The sequence below is a fragment of the Notamacropus eugenii genome, chromosome 1 (genome assembly GCF_028372415.1).
Source record: "Notamacropus eugenii isolate mMacEug1 chromosome 1, mMacEug1.pri_v2, whole genome shotgun sequence".
NCBI lineage: Eukaryota > Metazoa > Chordata > Mammalia > Diprotodontia > Macropodidae > Notamacropus > Notamacropus eugenii.
Window position 1 is genome coordinate 9,423,201 of NC_092872.1, and position 13,081 is coordinate 9,436,281.

At 45.2% G+C, this 13,081-nt stretch overlaps 1 protein-coding gene across 15 annotated transcripts in view; it reads right to left on the reverse strand.

Annotated features, from left to right (window-relative positions):
* Positions 1-13,081, reverse strand: part of OBSCN (obscurin, cytoskeletal calmodulin and titin-interacting RhoGEF) — a 322,112-nt gene that overhangs the window by 35,718 nt on the left and 273,313 nt on the right. For 14 of the 15 annotated variants that reach the window (XM_072652736.1, XM_072652782.1, XM_072652744.1 and 11 more), the window contains 5 exons: positions 11,091-11,220; positions 10,041-10,165; positions 7,055-7,167; positions 3,397-3,565; positions 98-179 (listed from right to left, as the gene is read on the reverse strand). In XM_072652736.1, the coding sequence (XP_072508837.1) occupies positions 98-179; positions 3,397-3,565; positions 7,055-7,167; positions 10,041-10,165; positions 11,091-11,220 (619 nt within the window). Of the gene's footprint in view, positions 1-97; positions 180-3,396; positions 3,566-7,054; positions 7,168-10,040; positions 10,166-11,090; positions 11,221-13,081 lie in introns of those variants that run through there. The other variant, XM_072652814.1, reaches the window with a different exon arrangement.

Below are 13,081 nucleotides of genomic sequence, written 5' to 3' on the forward strand. Positions count from 1 at the left end.
CTCATTGGAACCATGTGTCCTTTGCTAATGGAGGAGGCAACTCTTGTAGCCATCTCAGGAATCCAATGAAACTCATGGACCTGGGAGCCTTTGTTACCTTCCTATTTCTTCCTTGACTTCATAGAAGGAGTGAAGTTTCCTTCGATAACTCTGCCTCTCGGCTCCTGGCTCAGGCTCACCTTAGTCAAATGAGACAGAAGAAATTCAGTCAGAAAAATCTGGACTCTAATGTTCCCATTCTTTCTGTTCTCCCCACCCAACTTCCAGAGAACAATCACCACCCCGTTGGGGTCTGGGCTATGAGAGGAAGGACTTCATTCTATTCTCAGCCTTGCTGAGAAGTGGTCTAGTTTCCAAGCCCTGGAGCAGCCCTGTCTCATTACTGGGTCCTCACTATCCCACGACCAGAATTCTGTCAAGTCTGCGCCCTCTTTGGGCTTTCTGGAGTATTTGGCATGTCCAGTCACCATCTGGAATCATAGCAGTCACAGAATGTCAGAGCTGAAAGGGACCTTAGAACAGATAGCATAGAATGTCAAAGCTGGAAGAGACCTTAGGAAATAGATCATCGAATGTTAAAGCCAAAAGGACCTTTGAGAGCCTCTTATTTAAAATCCCTCACTTTATAGATGAAAAAATTGAAGCTGGGGGGTCATCTGGGGGGAAGGGCAGTACCAGGATAAGCTGCTATCACTAATAGGGGTTCACTAGAGGTATATGGCCCATTCCTCATTAGAGAGATGAGGCAACCATTTCAGCAGGCAGAGTCAAGAGTCAATGAAGTGACAGATGCGGGATGATATGCAGGAAAATGTAGTCTTGAGTTTAGGAGCGATGGGTCCAAAGCTTGGTGGGGGTGATGGTCTATGTAGAGCAAGGTCAGGAAACTCCTTCCCTGAATGAAGGGACTTTGACTAAAGACAATCTGCTTCACATAAAGACTCGTCCTGAGGCAGGTTCATTTTATAGGTATGTGAACTAAAGAGTTATCATGGGCTGGAATGGGCAAATGGGGTAGAGGAGATGCCAGTAGATACCAGCCATACATGCCAAGTTCAGTGACTCCCACTGAATTAAGGACAACCAGAATCACATAATGACGTAGCTAGAAGGATGTTTAGAGATAATTTAGGCCAAACTCCTCATTTTATAGACCAGTAGACTGAGGCCCAGGAAGGTTAACTTATTGTTTGTCCTTTGTTTCTGAAGAGAGCCAATGACTTCACAGGATGATATCTTGACTTGTGTGTGAACTGGATTAAAGTGAGGCAGAGTTGCACAAAGTCATCAGCCTCACTCTCTCTTCTGTAGTCACTAAAGTCCAGTGGCAAGACAAAAGCCAGGATAACTGTGCCCAGGAAGCACTGGCCGACCTTGGCATCTGCAATGCCTGACCAAGCTCTTAAGCGTTCCTGCTTAAGTCGCCTTCATGGACGTTAGAGCAAATTGTTCTCATCTGTCCATTTCTTGGGAGGAAGTCTTCACATGGTTGAGGTAGACACCCCTTCAACTCACTGACAGGTTTAGCCCATCTGCAGATATCGCTTTGCCAACATGTGGCTGCTGGGAAGGCTAAAGCCTCTTGGAGCCATAGGCTAGAGTTGAGCGAGAAGTAGATATCAAAGGTGAGCAGCCCTGAAAAAGGGCTCCAGCTGCCCTCACACTAGAGGTACTAGTCTTCCTTAAACACCCCCCACGTGATCACACAGCTAATAAATAGAAGAGCCAAGGCTCAAACCTAGCTCTTTGGATTTGAAATCTACAATCACTTTATCATGCTGACTCAATAAACTTTCAACTAAAAATGGAGAGGAATGGAGAAAAACTCTCACATACATCTACCAAGTGTTATCTCCTTCAAGGCCAGCTAGTCGTTGGTGCCTTTATGTTCTTGGGAGACTTGGGGGCTGTTGGTCAGCAAGGAGCTGCCTTGAGGGTATGAAGTCAGACATCAGCCTTGCCACTCTTTATTTCCACCAGCAAGAGCCCCACCATTATTTCCTATTTATACAAATTCAGAGTTCACCAAAGAAATTAGCTAGAGAGAAGGAAGAAATATATCAATGGAGAAGACCAGGAATTCCTGGAAGACAACATCCAAAGTTTACAAGACTTAGGTGTCTCCCATAGACATGAGACAGCAGGGACTAGGTATGCTGGCCCGAAGCTCAATGACATGTATGGGGCCTATACAAATGGGCCCAAAAGATGGGTGATGAACAAGGTGAGCTATGGAGATGAATTCAAGAAGAAAGATGTGACTACAGAAGTCTGATGAGTCCTGTGCCTGGAATGTGGTTCTGGAAGGGCAGACTTTTTAAAGAGGCATTTATACGATCTCTTCTGTAACTCAAGTATAAATACTGTCAGGTATGTTAGGACCCAGAACGAACTGAGTCTGGTGGTAAGGGATGAGGACAATAAAAAGGACTTTTAAAAGCTAATTCAGGGGCAACAGAAAGACCAAAGAAAAGATATGATCCCTTCTTGGGGTGAATGGAATGAAAACAGATGAAGGCCCCAAAGGCTCATGTGATCTTGGACTGCATTAGGGAAGATGCTATGTCCAGACTGAAGGAGCTGGTGTCTCTGCTGGCTTTGCCTCAGTTACGTCATAGCTAGAGAATTGCATTTGATTCAGCAAACAACCTTTTAGGAAAGACATTGATGGTATCAAGAGGCTATGGGAAGTATAAAGAGAAGGGTGATCAAGATGGCGGCAGGCCCCATTGGAAGAGACATCTTATAGGGAGTTCCAGAGTTGGTGTCAGGGAGGAATGGTGTTCATCTGGAAGAAGCACTAGACTTGTTCTGTTTGGCTTCAGAGGGTAGTCCAATGGATGAAGGTTGTAAGAGGACAGGTTTTTGACTCCATGTAAAACACCAAACCCAAACAACAACTTCTAAAAGAGGAGAATTGTACAATCATAAAATGGGTAGCCCCGCGAGAGTGGGTTCCCTATCACTGGAGGTCTCTGAGACGAGGCTGCAGAACCCCTTATCAAAAGGGATGTCTGTTCAGATGTGGGTTGGATTAGATAGCTTCTGAGGTTCCATCTAATTCTGAGCTTCTCTGTGTAAGGGCTTCTGTCCATTGAGGAGGGCAGGGGGCACCTTGTGGGAATCCATTGACCTCAATGTGCTTTGAGGGTGAGGTTCTGGGTGAGTTGAACTGCTAGTAGATTGTTGCCTTGGGATAAACATTGGCCTCCAACTTGCCTTACTCAACTGCTTCTAGTCATATCTTTGGATCTGGAGTTTCTCTTGATTCTCTTTCATCTTTACCCTTGCTCCTCCTGCTATAACCCAGTTAACCTTCTTAGGAAGGGCTGAGGGAGGGCTTCCACCTCCCCAGGTCTTACCTACCCACCCCAGCCTGCATATTTGCCAACTCACCACCTTGGACCAGCAGTTCTGCTTTGCACAAGACCTCACCGCTGGTATTCCTGGCCACGCAGGTGTAGATGCCAGCATCTTGCTGGGTTATATCCTTCAAGACCAGGGAGTAGTTAGTGCTTTTATGTTCTTGGGAGACTCGGGGGCTGTTGGTCAGCAAAGTGTTGCCCTGAGGGTATGAAGACACGCATCAGCCTTGCCATTTTTTCTCTCTCTTCAGCAAAAGCCCCACTGTTATTGCCTATTTAAACAACCCCAGAGCTCACCCAGCTTTTGGGAAGCCAGAGTTTGTACTCCTTAAAGGATTCTCTGTTATAAGAACTAGGACTGATACCAGCATTCAAAGTCCCCTGCAACCTAGCTCTAACTTACCTGGTCAGTTGCACCTCACATTTCTCCCTCCATGCATCAAATGCAACTGAGCTACTTGTTGTCCCATGTTTTTATCCTGGGATCTTATGTTTTCCTCATGCCATAAATTGGTTCCCTCTCCTTCCTATCTCAGCCTCCACTAGTTGGAATCCTTCTTCTCCTTCAAGGCCCCATTCAGGCATCACCTCCTCCAAGAAGCCTTCCCAGATCCCCCTTCCTCACCTCCTCATCAGATTTCACCTGGCACTTTCATTTTCACGTATCTGTCTCTCCCTAATATCTTGGTTCTTTACCTGCTTGGACTGTAAATTCCTGGAGGGCAGGCTCTGTATTGTATCTATCTTTGTATCTCCTCAAGCACCTAACCTAGGGCCTTAAACACAGCACAAGCTTAATAAATGATTGTCCAACTGAACTGAACAAATCTGGCAAACACAGAGTTAGTGCATGCTGGATGCAGAACTCTTGGAGAATGTATAGTTTACATAAGATCTGGTTCCTGTTCTCACACAGTTTGAAGTCTAGCAGGTGAATAAGACAGAAACACAGAAAACTAATCAACAATGTTACATAAGAAATGCATTAGGAAGTGCTAACAGTGCTGAGCATGTTCTAGAGGGCAACGGTTGTTATCAAACAAGGAGCTCAAGGAAGGCTTCCTGGGGGAAGTCAAGCTTTCAAGGTGGGTAGGACTTCAGCAGACAAAGGAGAGGGATAGGGAATCCTACGAGCAAAGGCCCATAAATAGGAAACCCAGCTTGGCTAAAGACTATCTATGTGGAGGGGATTAATGGAAGACTGGAAAAATAAGATGGCACCAGATTAAGATCAGGCAAAAGTCTGAACTTCACTCAGTAGACAATAGAAAACCAACACTGGGTTCTGAGCTGAGGTGTGACAATGACTATCTGTTTGCATAAAGATTATTCTGGTAGCAAGGGAAGGGCAGAGGGCAGGGGAAAGAGACAGGAGGCATAAAGATCTATAAGGACATTATTGCTACAGTCCAGATGGGTGATAATGAGGCTCTGGACCAGGGACTTCTACACATCAAACCTGAGCTTCTGGCTTTGGTGTTCAAGGCCCTTTAGGATCTGGTTCCACCACGGTCCTGAGCCATTTCTCATGGCTTCATGATGGACCTTTTTTCTGGGACAGTCAGGCTGGTCTCTTCACTGTCCTCCAAATGGGTGAGGCTCAGGCCTCCACTTCACTTGCTACGCCCTCTCCCCCTACTTTTTGTCAGAGCAGTGGAACAGAAGGGGGTCTGGACCTGGAGTAAGAGAATCTGCCTTTGGCAATTACAAGCTAGCTTGGTGACCTTCTTGGTAAACTGAGGATGATAATTCCTAGGCTCCCTCATTTAATGAGGCTATTGTGAAGAAAATACTTTACAAACCTTAACACGCTACAGATACAGGTATTATTTATTTCTGTTTCTAAGTCCCAGTCATCCCTCAAGACCCTATCACACTTCACCACCTCCAAGAACACTTCCACCTGTGGGAATCTCTCCCTTGAGCTCTTAATGCCCTTGCTGGCAACAATAGTTGGCATTTATATGAAAGGCACTTTAAGGTTTACAAAGCACTTTATATTTGCCAAGTGATTCAATCCTAGGTGCTGTTACTTTACCCACTTTACAGATGAGAAAACTGAGCCTGAGAGCAGTTACATAACTAACCCAGGGTCACAAAGCTAGAAGGTGTCTTAGAAGGTGGCATCTTTTAAGAACTCAGATATTGCTGACTACCAGTCTAACGCAGTATCCCTGTACCACCCAGCTGCGACATAGTAATTCCATACTATCTTTATGGTTTAATGTTGTTTAGTCACTTCAGTTGTGTTAGACTCTTCTCTCTGTGCTCCCATTGAAGGGGTTTCTTGACAAAGATACTGAAACAGTTGTCCATTTCCTTCTCCAGCTCATTTTGCAGATGAGGAAACTGAGGCAAACAGGATTAAGTGACTTGCCCAGGGCCCTACACCTAGTAAGTGTCTGAGGCTGTATTTGAACTCAGGTTTTCCTGACTCCAGGCCTGGCAATCTATCCACTGTACCACCTAGCTGCCCATGCTTAATGTTAGCCTTGATGAATGTACACTGGGCTCCCTCAGGCAGGGAACCTGCCTTTTTCTCCTTCTGTCTCCCTCCCAGGATACTTGGCCCAAGACTGAGCAACCACTCCTATTCTTGACTTCTTTAAGGTTGGCAAAACACATCCAGTTTTCTCACAGCAGCTCTCTGAGGTAGTTAGTGCAAGTAGTTATCTCCATTTTACAGAGAAGGAAATCAAAGCTCAGAGAAACAAAAAACAATTTTGATTCTGTGTCACATGACTAGTCGGTGTCAGACATGGGGCTTGAAATCATGGTTTCTGACTCTGGGTTATAATATCTCAGAGCCAGAAGGGCATAAAGGGCAGCTAGTCTGCCCTCAGCTAGAATGCCCCTTACAAGTGTTCCCTCTAACTCCTAAAGATCTCTAATTATGATCTCACTGCCTCCCAGAGCGAGTCACTTAATTTTGGGATGACTCCAATTGTCAGCAAATTTTCCTTATATGAAATAAAAATCTGACTTCTGTGCCTCTAGTAGAACAAATGTAATTCCTCTTCTGTGTCATGGCCTGAGAAAAGCGGAGAAAAGGAATCGAGTCTTTCCCCTAAATCTTATCTTTTCCAGACTGAATGCCCCCAGCTTCTTCAGCTGGTCCCTAAATGTCTCGCTATTCTATGTCTTCCTATCCTGGTCACTCCTTTCTGGATGTGCTCCCACTCGTCAATGCCTTTGTCAGCTCTGAAGACAGTATTCTTGATAGAGTCTGACCAAGGCAGAAGATGGCAGGATGAGCACCAAGTCATCCAACACTCTTCTGGTACACCATGGTCCCTCTGCTTGGTGAGACATTTAACTGCATGAGTGCCCTCATTCTTCTCAATCATCACCCCCACCCCCAGCCTCTAAGCTCATTGCTGTGGGTCATGGTGGCACTCTACTGGGAGAGCCATTTTTGAAGAATGGGTCCTCTTCCCATTATGGACTCATTCTTAGGAGCTTGTACTGTATCTGGGGCCCTCTCTAGTCCTCCTGATCTGTATCCTGCCACTGGGTGCAGATGACTTCAGAGAAGAAAGTGAGGTTGGTGACTTTGCACAGCCCAGTCTCATTTAAATCCATTCTACTTGCTAGCCTGGTACCACCTTTCTGATGCCATGTTCCTCTTCAGGAATGAAGGACAAACAGTAACAATGACAATAACATTCCTAGGAAAAAGCTGTTCTTACCTGGTACCAGGTCACTGTGGGCTGGGGATGCCCTTCGATGATTGCCTGGAACTTGGCTGTTTCCCCAACCTGAGCCTGTACATCTTCAATGGTCACTTGCATGGAAGGGGGTTCTGGGAGAGATCACAAAGTTTGGTTAGTCCAGCATGAGTGGCTGTGGGATGGGAACAGAGGGAGAGGGAATGAGGATGGACAGAAGCGTTGATGCAAAAGGAAAACCAAACCATCAGGATCTTGCAGTTATCTTGGGGGAGGGGGATACAAAATCAGTAGAATCACAGAATCTTCAACTGGAAGGATCCCTCTGAAGTCGTTAGATGCAGCACCCTTACTTTAGGCTGGTGATTATCGAACTCACCCAAAACGAATGGTTGACCATGTAGGAGAAAAGAGGAATCATGATCTTTTCCATATACCTTGATAGACCAACTACCTGGTGGCCGGATATTAGAAAGCTCCCAACCCCTATGCAGGGAGACAGTAAAGCAGATGACCTTTTCCTTTGTTCTAACAACTGCTTGCTGTCCTTGGATGAGACCCAGCAGTTTTGTGAAAAAAGGTCTGTTTCTACATTTATAAAACTATTTGGCCTTTTCCTCTTATCTCTAATTCTTAAATGGGGAATATGCTCTTATTTTGATGATAAATTTTATCATTTGTATTCAGAATACTTCCTTTTTCTCCCTTAACTGATCTCTACTCCTTTCTCTACCCCTCCTTCTCCTATGAAATATTTTACTTTCCTATCCTAAGATGTTAGGGAATGCTTCTGATTGGCTGTGTACTCTAAGAGGATCTATTCCAAGAATGTGAATTGGTCATCAGTGAGAGCAGCTTTCTTAGAACACTAAAAAATCTTTTTACTTTCAGCCTGACTTCCTATCTCTGTCTTGCAGTCATCAGACACCAAAGGAAAGCTATGTCTCTCTCAAGAGGTCAAGAGAATTCCCCAAACTATTTTGTTTTTGAAGATTTCTGTGGATAGAGATGCCATATACAGCTCCAGTTACTCATTCCAGGGTGAGATACATTTGATACTTCTGACTATATAGCCTGCTATTCTGCTGAGTTCTACTGAGATTTAAGGTGGGTAAGGGGTAGATAGCTAGCTAGCTGGAGACACAGACAGGCAGAAAAGTCAGTAACTTCAAAGTGGAACCCAGTAGGGAAAAATATGAGTGGTTACTTATATTCTTTGGATCCCCTTTCTATAACCACAGAGCATGTCCTTACCTTAAATTCTAATAAATTGTTAGAACTGAGAGGAAGCTTAGAACACAGAATGTCAGAGCTGGGAGGAGTCTTAGAACATAGAATGTCAGTGCTGGAAGGGACTTTAGAAAACATCTAGCTCAATTCCCTAATCTTATAGGTGAAGAAACTCAAGCTTGAAGAAGAAATGTTATTTGTCCAAAGTTAAATGGAAGAACCCACATTTAAACTCAGTCCTTCTGGTTTTCAGCTGAAGGCTCTTTCTATCACGCCTGCTAAAAGCCTCCCTCTCTCTGTACAGAGGCAGTGAATGCTTTCCTAGAGGGGACTTTGGACCCCTTGACCCCTCCCCTTCTCCCCCCCTCCCCCCCCACCAGTCACCAACCTAAAGTTCCTGGGAGGCCTCAGCCTTGTATGACAGGAGAGAACTAGGGCATATATAGGAGAAGCAGCTAATGGTGAATAATTATAATTATATCTATACCTATACCTATACCTATACCTATACCTATATCTATATCTATATCTATATCTATATCTATCTATCTATCTATATCTATCTATCTATCTATCCATCCATCCATCTATCCATCCATCTATCTATGTATCGGAATTAAAAAAGCTCTTTCTTTCTTGCTTTGGATACTTCCTATGAGCACGTCACATAATATTTCAGAGCCTCAGTCTTCCCATCGATAAGGCAGGGGTAGTAGTAATTATACTACTTAATGAGAAGAAAGTCTTGTGTAAGCCTTAAGGGCTATCTATATAAATGGGAATCATCATTAGAGTGGGGATAATAGGGGAGTGAGTGCCATAACTGGATTTGGAGGGAGAGCTTGGGTTCAAATCCTGGCTCTGCTTACTTTCTTATGATTTCCTTATCTATAAAATGAGGTAATATGCTAGATGATGTCTAAGGACCCTTCCATATCTCAATTCTATGTTGCCTTGCTGTTCGGTTGTTTCCATTGTGTCGTATTCTTTGTGACCCCACTTGGTGTTTTTTTGGCAAAGGTATAGGGTTATTTGCCATTTCCTTCCCCAGCTCATTTTACAGATGAGGAACCTGAGGCCAACAGGGTTAAGTGACTTGCCCAGGGTCACACAGCTGGTGGATTTGAACACGGAAGGTGAGTCCACCTGACTCCAGGCCTAGCGCTCTATCGACTCTGGCGCCACCTAGCTGCCTAATGAATACTTATTGAGCTGAATTTGTTGAACAGAAATAAGGGTTTATGAGGAACCCATTAGGTTCAGGGGACCTGGGAGTGAGGGCAGAAGAGTTCAAGTGTTGGTTTTGTTATTAGTTAGCTGTGTGATCTTGAGCAATTTCCTTCTTTTCTCTGTTCCTTAATTCCCCCACCTATAAAAGGAGGAGTTTGGACTAAATTAGCTCTTAAGATTCATTCCAACTCTGGCATTCTCTGTTTAAAGTTACTTCTATGTTCTAACATTCCATGTTTCAAGTTCCCTTCCCTTTCTGACATTCTATATTCTGTCCCTGCCCCCCTGTATCCCTTCAATCTGATGTTTTATGTTCTAAGATCTCTGACGGTTCTGGCATTCTGTATTCTACCATATTCTGTGTTCTAAGGTCCTTTCCAGCTCTGATATTTTATGTTCTAAGGTCCTTATAAATTCTGACATTAAATTTTATTATTGTATTATCTGGGCTATTCAAGGGGGGTGAGGAGGGACAAGGGCCATCTTTGAGTCATCAGTGACAACAAGCCTGGGAGACATTCCAATCCCCCTCCCACCCCATCCTTACTTGTGGTGCTCCCATCTCCAGCCTGATAGATGCAGGTCCTCTGTGTGGTCTCCACATAGATGTGCCTGTGGATGTCCCAGGCTTCCTCAGCCCCCTCCTTCCCTGGCCAGGTTGTACCCTCCATCCTGCAGACACAAGTATAGGGATGTAGTAAACCTCCTGAGACCTAATCAAGCCTGACCTGTCCTCAACTTGCCAGAGAAACAGTCCAGGAGGTGGTGACAAGTGAATGATGGGAGGGAGGGGGAGGCCTGTTGATGCAGGGGGAAAGCCAAAAAGCTAGTGTGATCACCCTGTCCTAGAGCTGAGGCTGACCTTGGGGAACAGGGAAGCAGGTGAGCTGTGGATACTAAGGGAACAGAGGACCATCTGAGTCTCTCAGATTAACTTTCAGTACAGACCCGTTTCTCTATCCCTTGTAATCATAATCCTACTTTCTATTTCAAGGTTGTTTTGTTTCAAACCAGGCCCCCTATTTAAGTCTCCTCCTCCTCCCCTTATTGCTAATGAGGCTTCATTTAAGGCTTTCCATTTCCCCATATCCATCCCCATTAGATATGCCTCTTTTTCCCACTACCCCATCTTCATGCTAGCTTACCCAGCATCCATCAGTAGCCTTCCTCCCCCTCCCTGTCAAGGGGGTTGGCTGAAGAAAAGGGAGAAAGGTTTGGAGTCAGGGAAGTCAAAGCCTAAAGCAGCTCCTGAAAAGGGAGTGAGGATCGGGGTACCTATACCTGTCCTCCTCATGTTCTTCCATTCACCCCACTGGCTTGTACATAAAAGGCGTTTAATAGATATGATACATTGTTGTTGAAGTGAATGAACCATCTCAGATCCTCCACTGCACGTGGACTCAGGACCCTGCCATATTTCCCACAGAGCCAGGGTTTCCAAGCAATGGGAGCCACAAATACTCTGTGCCCTGTATCCTCTCCAGCTTTCTGGAAGCATGCTGGAGGGACAACAAAGGAGTTTGTCTACAGCACCCCCTCAGGCCTAGCCTCAGCTCAAGAAAGAACAGTCAATCCTGGGTGGGAGTAGTGGTATTACCGAATAGGGACGGTTCGCTCCTGGGGGCCACTGGCAGAGGCTGTCTCTTCTTTCTCGCTGGTGCTTGGGGCAGACTGGGGGCCGCTTCTGTCTTCATCAGGCATCTTCCCAGAACTTTCCCGTGCCCCCTCTGATGTAGATAATAAGGTTATATGAGACCAAATGACATGGGGCCAGGCCAGAAAAGGCAGGACAAGGTTTGAATGTGATCCAGAGGGCTGCCAGGGAGGCGCTGGGGAAAACTGTCCCAAAATGGCAGAGACACATTCCCATCAAGACACTGGGAAAAGACCAATACCACTTTCCAGGGTCTGAGAGGTACAAGGCATCAGGAAACTAACAAATCTGAAGTAGCTATAGGGGACTTTAGGGTTGGGGGCAGCTCAAATTGGCTGAAGACAGCAATTGGTGAAATTTTCAGTGTGAGTTTTTGGAAACTGGCAAACAGTACACATCAGGGCTTGCTTTATTGTTTTGTTGATTGTCTAGACTTCAGAAAGTGAAGGAGAAAACGTTAACAATTCAGGTTTAACTCAGTGTGTTGGGGAGACTTTTTTTTCTTTCTTTGGAAAGCTGGTTGTTAAACATTTTGTTTAACATGTTGTTAAACAGTACACCACTGGCTGGTGGTGAGAGGTGGGCTATAGTGGGAACAGGAGAAAGAAAACAGTTATTGAAAAGCAAGGGCCTGTGTTTATACAATGGACAGATCTTATCCCTTGGCATCACAGCGGCTCTTAAGACTTTCTGGGAGAGCTTAAGGGAAGCTCTTTCTAGGGATGGAGGGCACTACTAAGTAACTTCCAGAGTGCCCTCTCATCTGAAGGGGTGGATGTTACCGTTCTTAGGAAGTCTCAGCTGATCTGTAGCCAATTGATATGGTAATGCCCCAATGCTAGGTGGCACAGTGGATAGAGCACGAGGCCTGGAGTAAAGAAGATCGGGGTTCAAATCTGTCCTCAGACACTTACTAGCTGTGTGACCCTGGGTAAGTCACTAAACCCTATTTGTCCCAGTTTCCTCATCTGTAAAATGAACTGGAGAAGGAAATGGCAAATGACTCCACTATCTTTGCCAAGAAAATTCCAAATGGGGTCAGGAAGAGTTATACTTGCCTGAAAGTGACTCAACCGAAACAACCACAGATAACCCCATTAATATGAGGATCAGACTTCTGGAAGCCCAAATTGCCTGCAACACATCTGGGAATCCAGAAGGTGGGGAGAAAAGGTCTTTAAATTTGGAGGAAAATTTCAGGCACAAAGCCTGTGCACTTTACTGTCTAGGAGAGGTGGCACCATGTGGATATTTACTTTTTATCTACTCTGTATATCTCTGGCATGTGCTTATTTGTTTTAATGTTATCTCACCCATTAGAATACAAGCTTCTTGAGGGCCGGAACTGTATTTTTGCCTTTTTTGTAGCCTCAATGTTTTGCACAGTTCCTGGCACACAGTAAGGGCTTCATTAGTGCATGGTGACTGACTGATTGACTGAAAAGACCCTTACCCTGACAAGTACTTAAAAATAAGGCATCAGCTTTGACGAGGCTAAGATCAGACAGCTGACAGTAGAGGGAGAAGACAGAGGAACCTATAAACGTCACAATATCTGGGGTTTGTGTACAGTTGTTTCAGTTGTGCCTGACTCTTTGTGACCCCATTTGGGGTTTTCTTGGCAAAGACGCTGGGGTGGTTTGCCATTTTCTTCTCCAGCTCATTTTGCAGATGAGAAAACTGAGACAGACATGTTGGGATTGGAAGCTCAATTCCGTGTGGACGGTCTCGGGCGAGTAAAAGTGGGACTTCTAAATCTTAGAGTCTTATGAGGCCCTCCATGAACAGCGGGGGTTCGAGAAGGTCAGACTGAGCTAGCTCGGCTAGCTCGGGTATTTCCGCCTCTCCCCGGGAGGTACGTGATGGGTGGAGTCTCCCTGCCCTCGAGGTCGTCCCGGATTGGAGCACACCTAGTTACCTAACAGCATGGTATT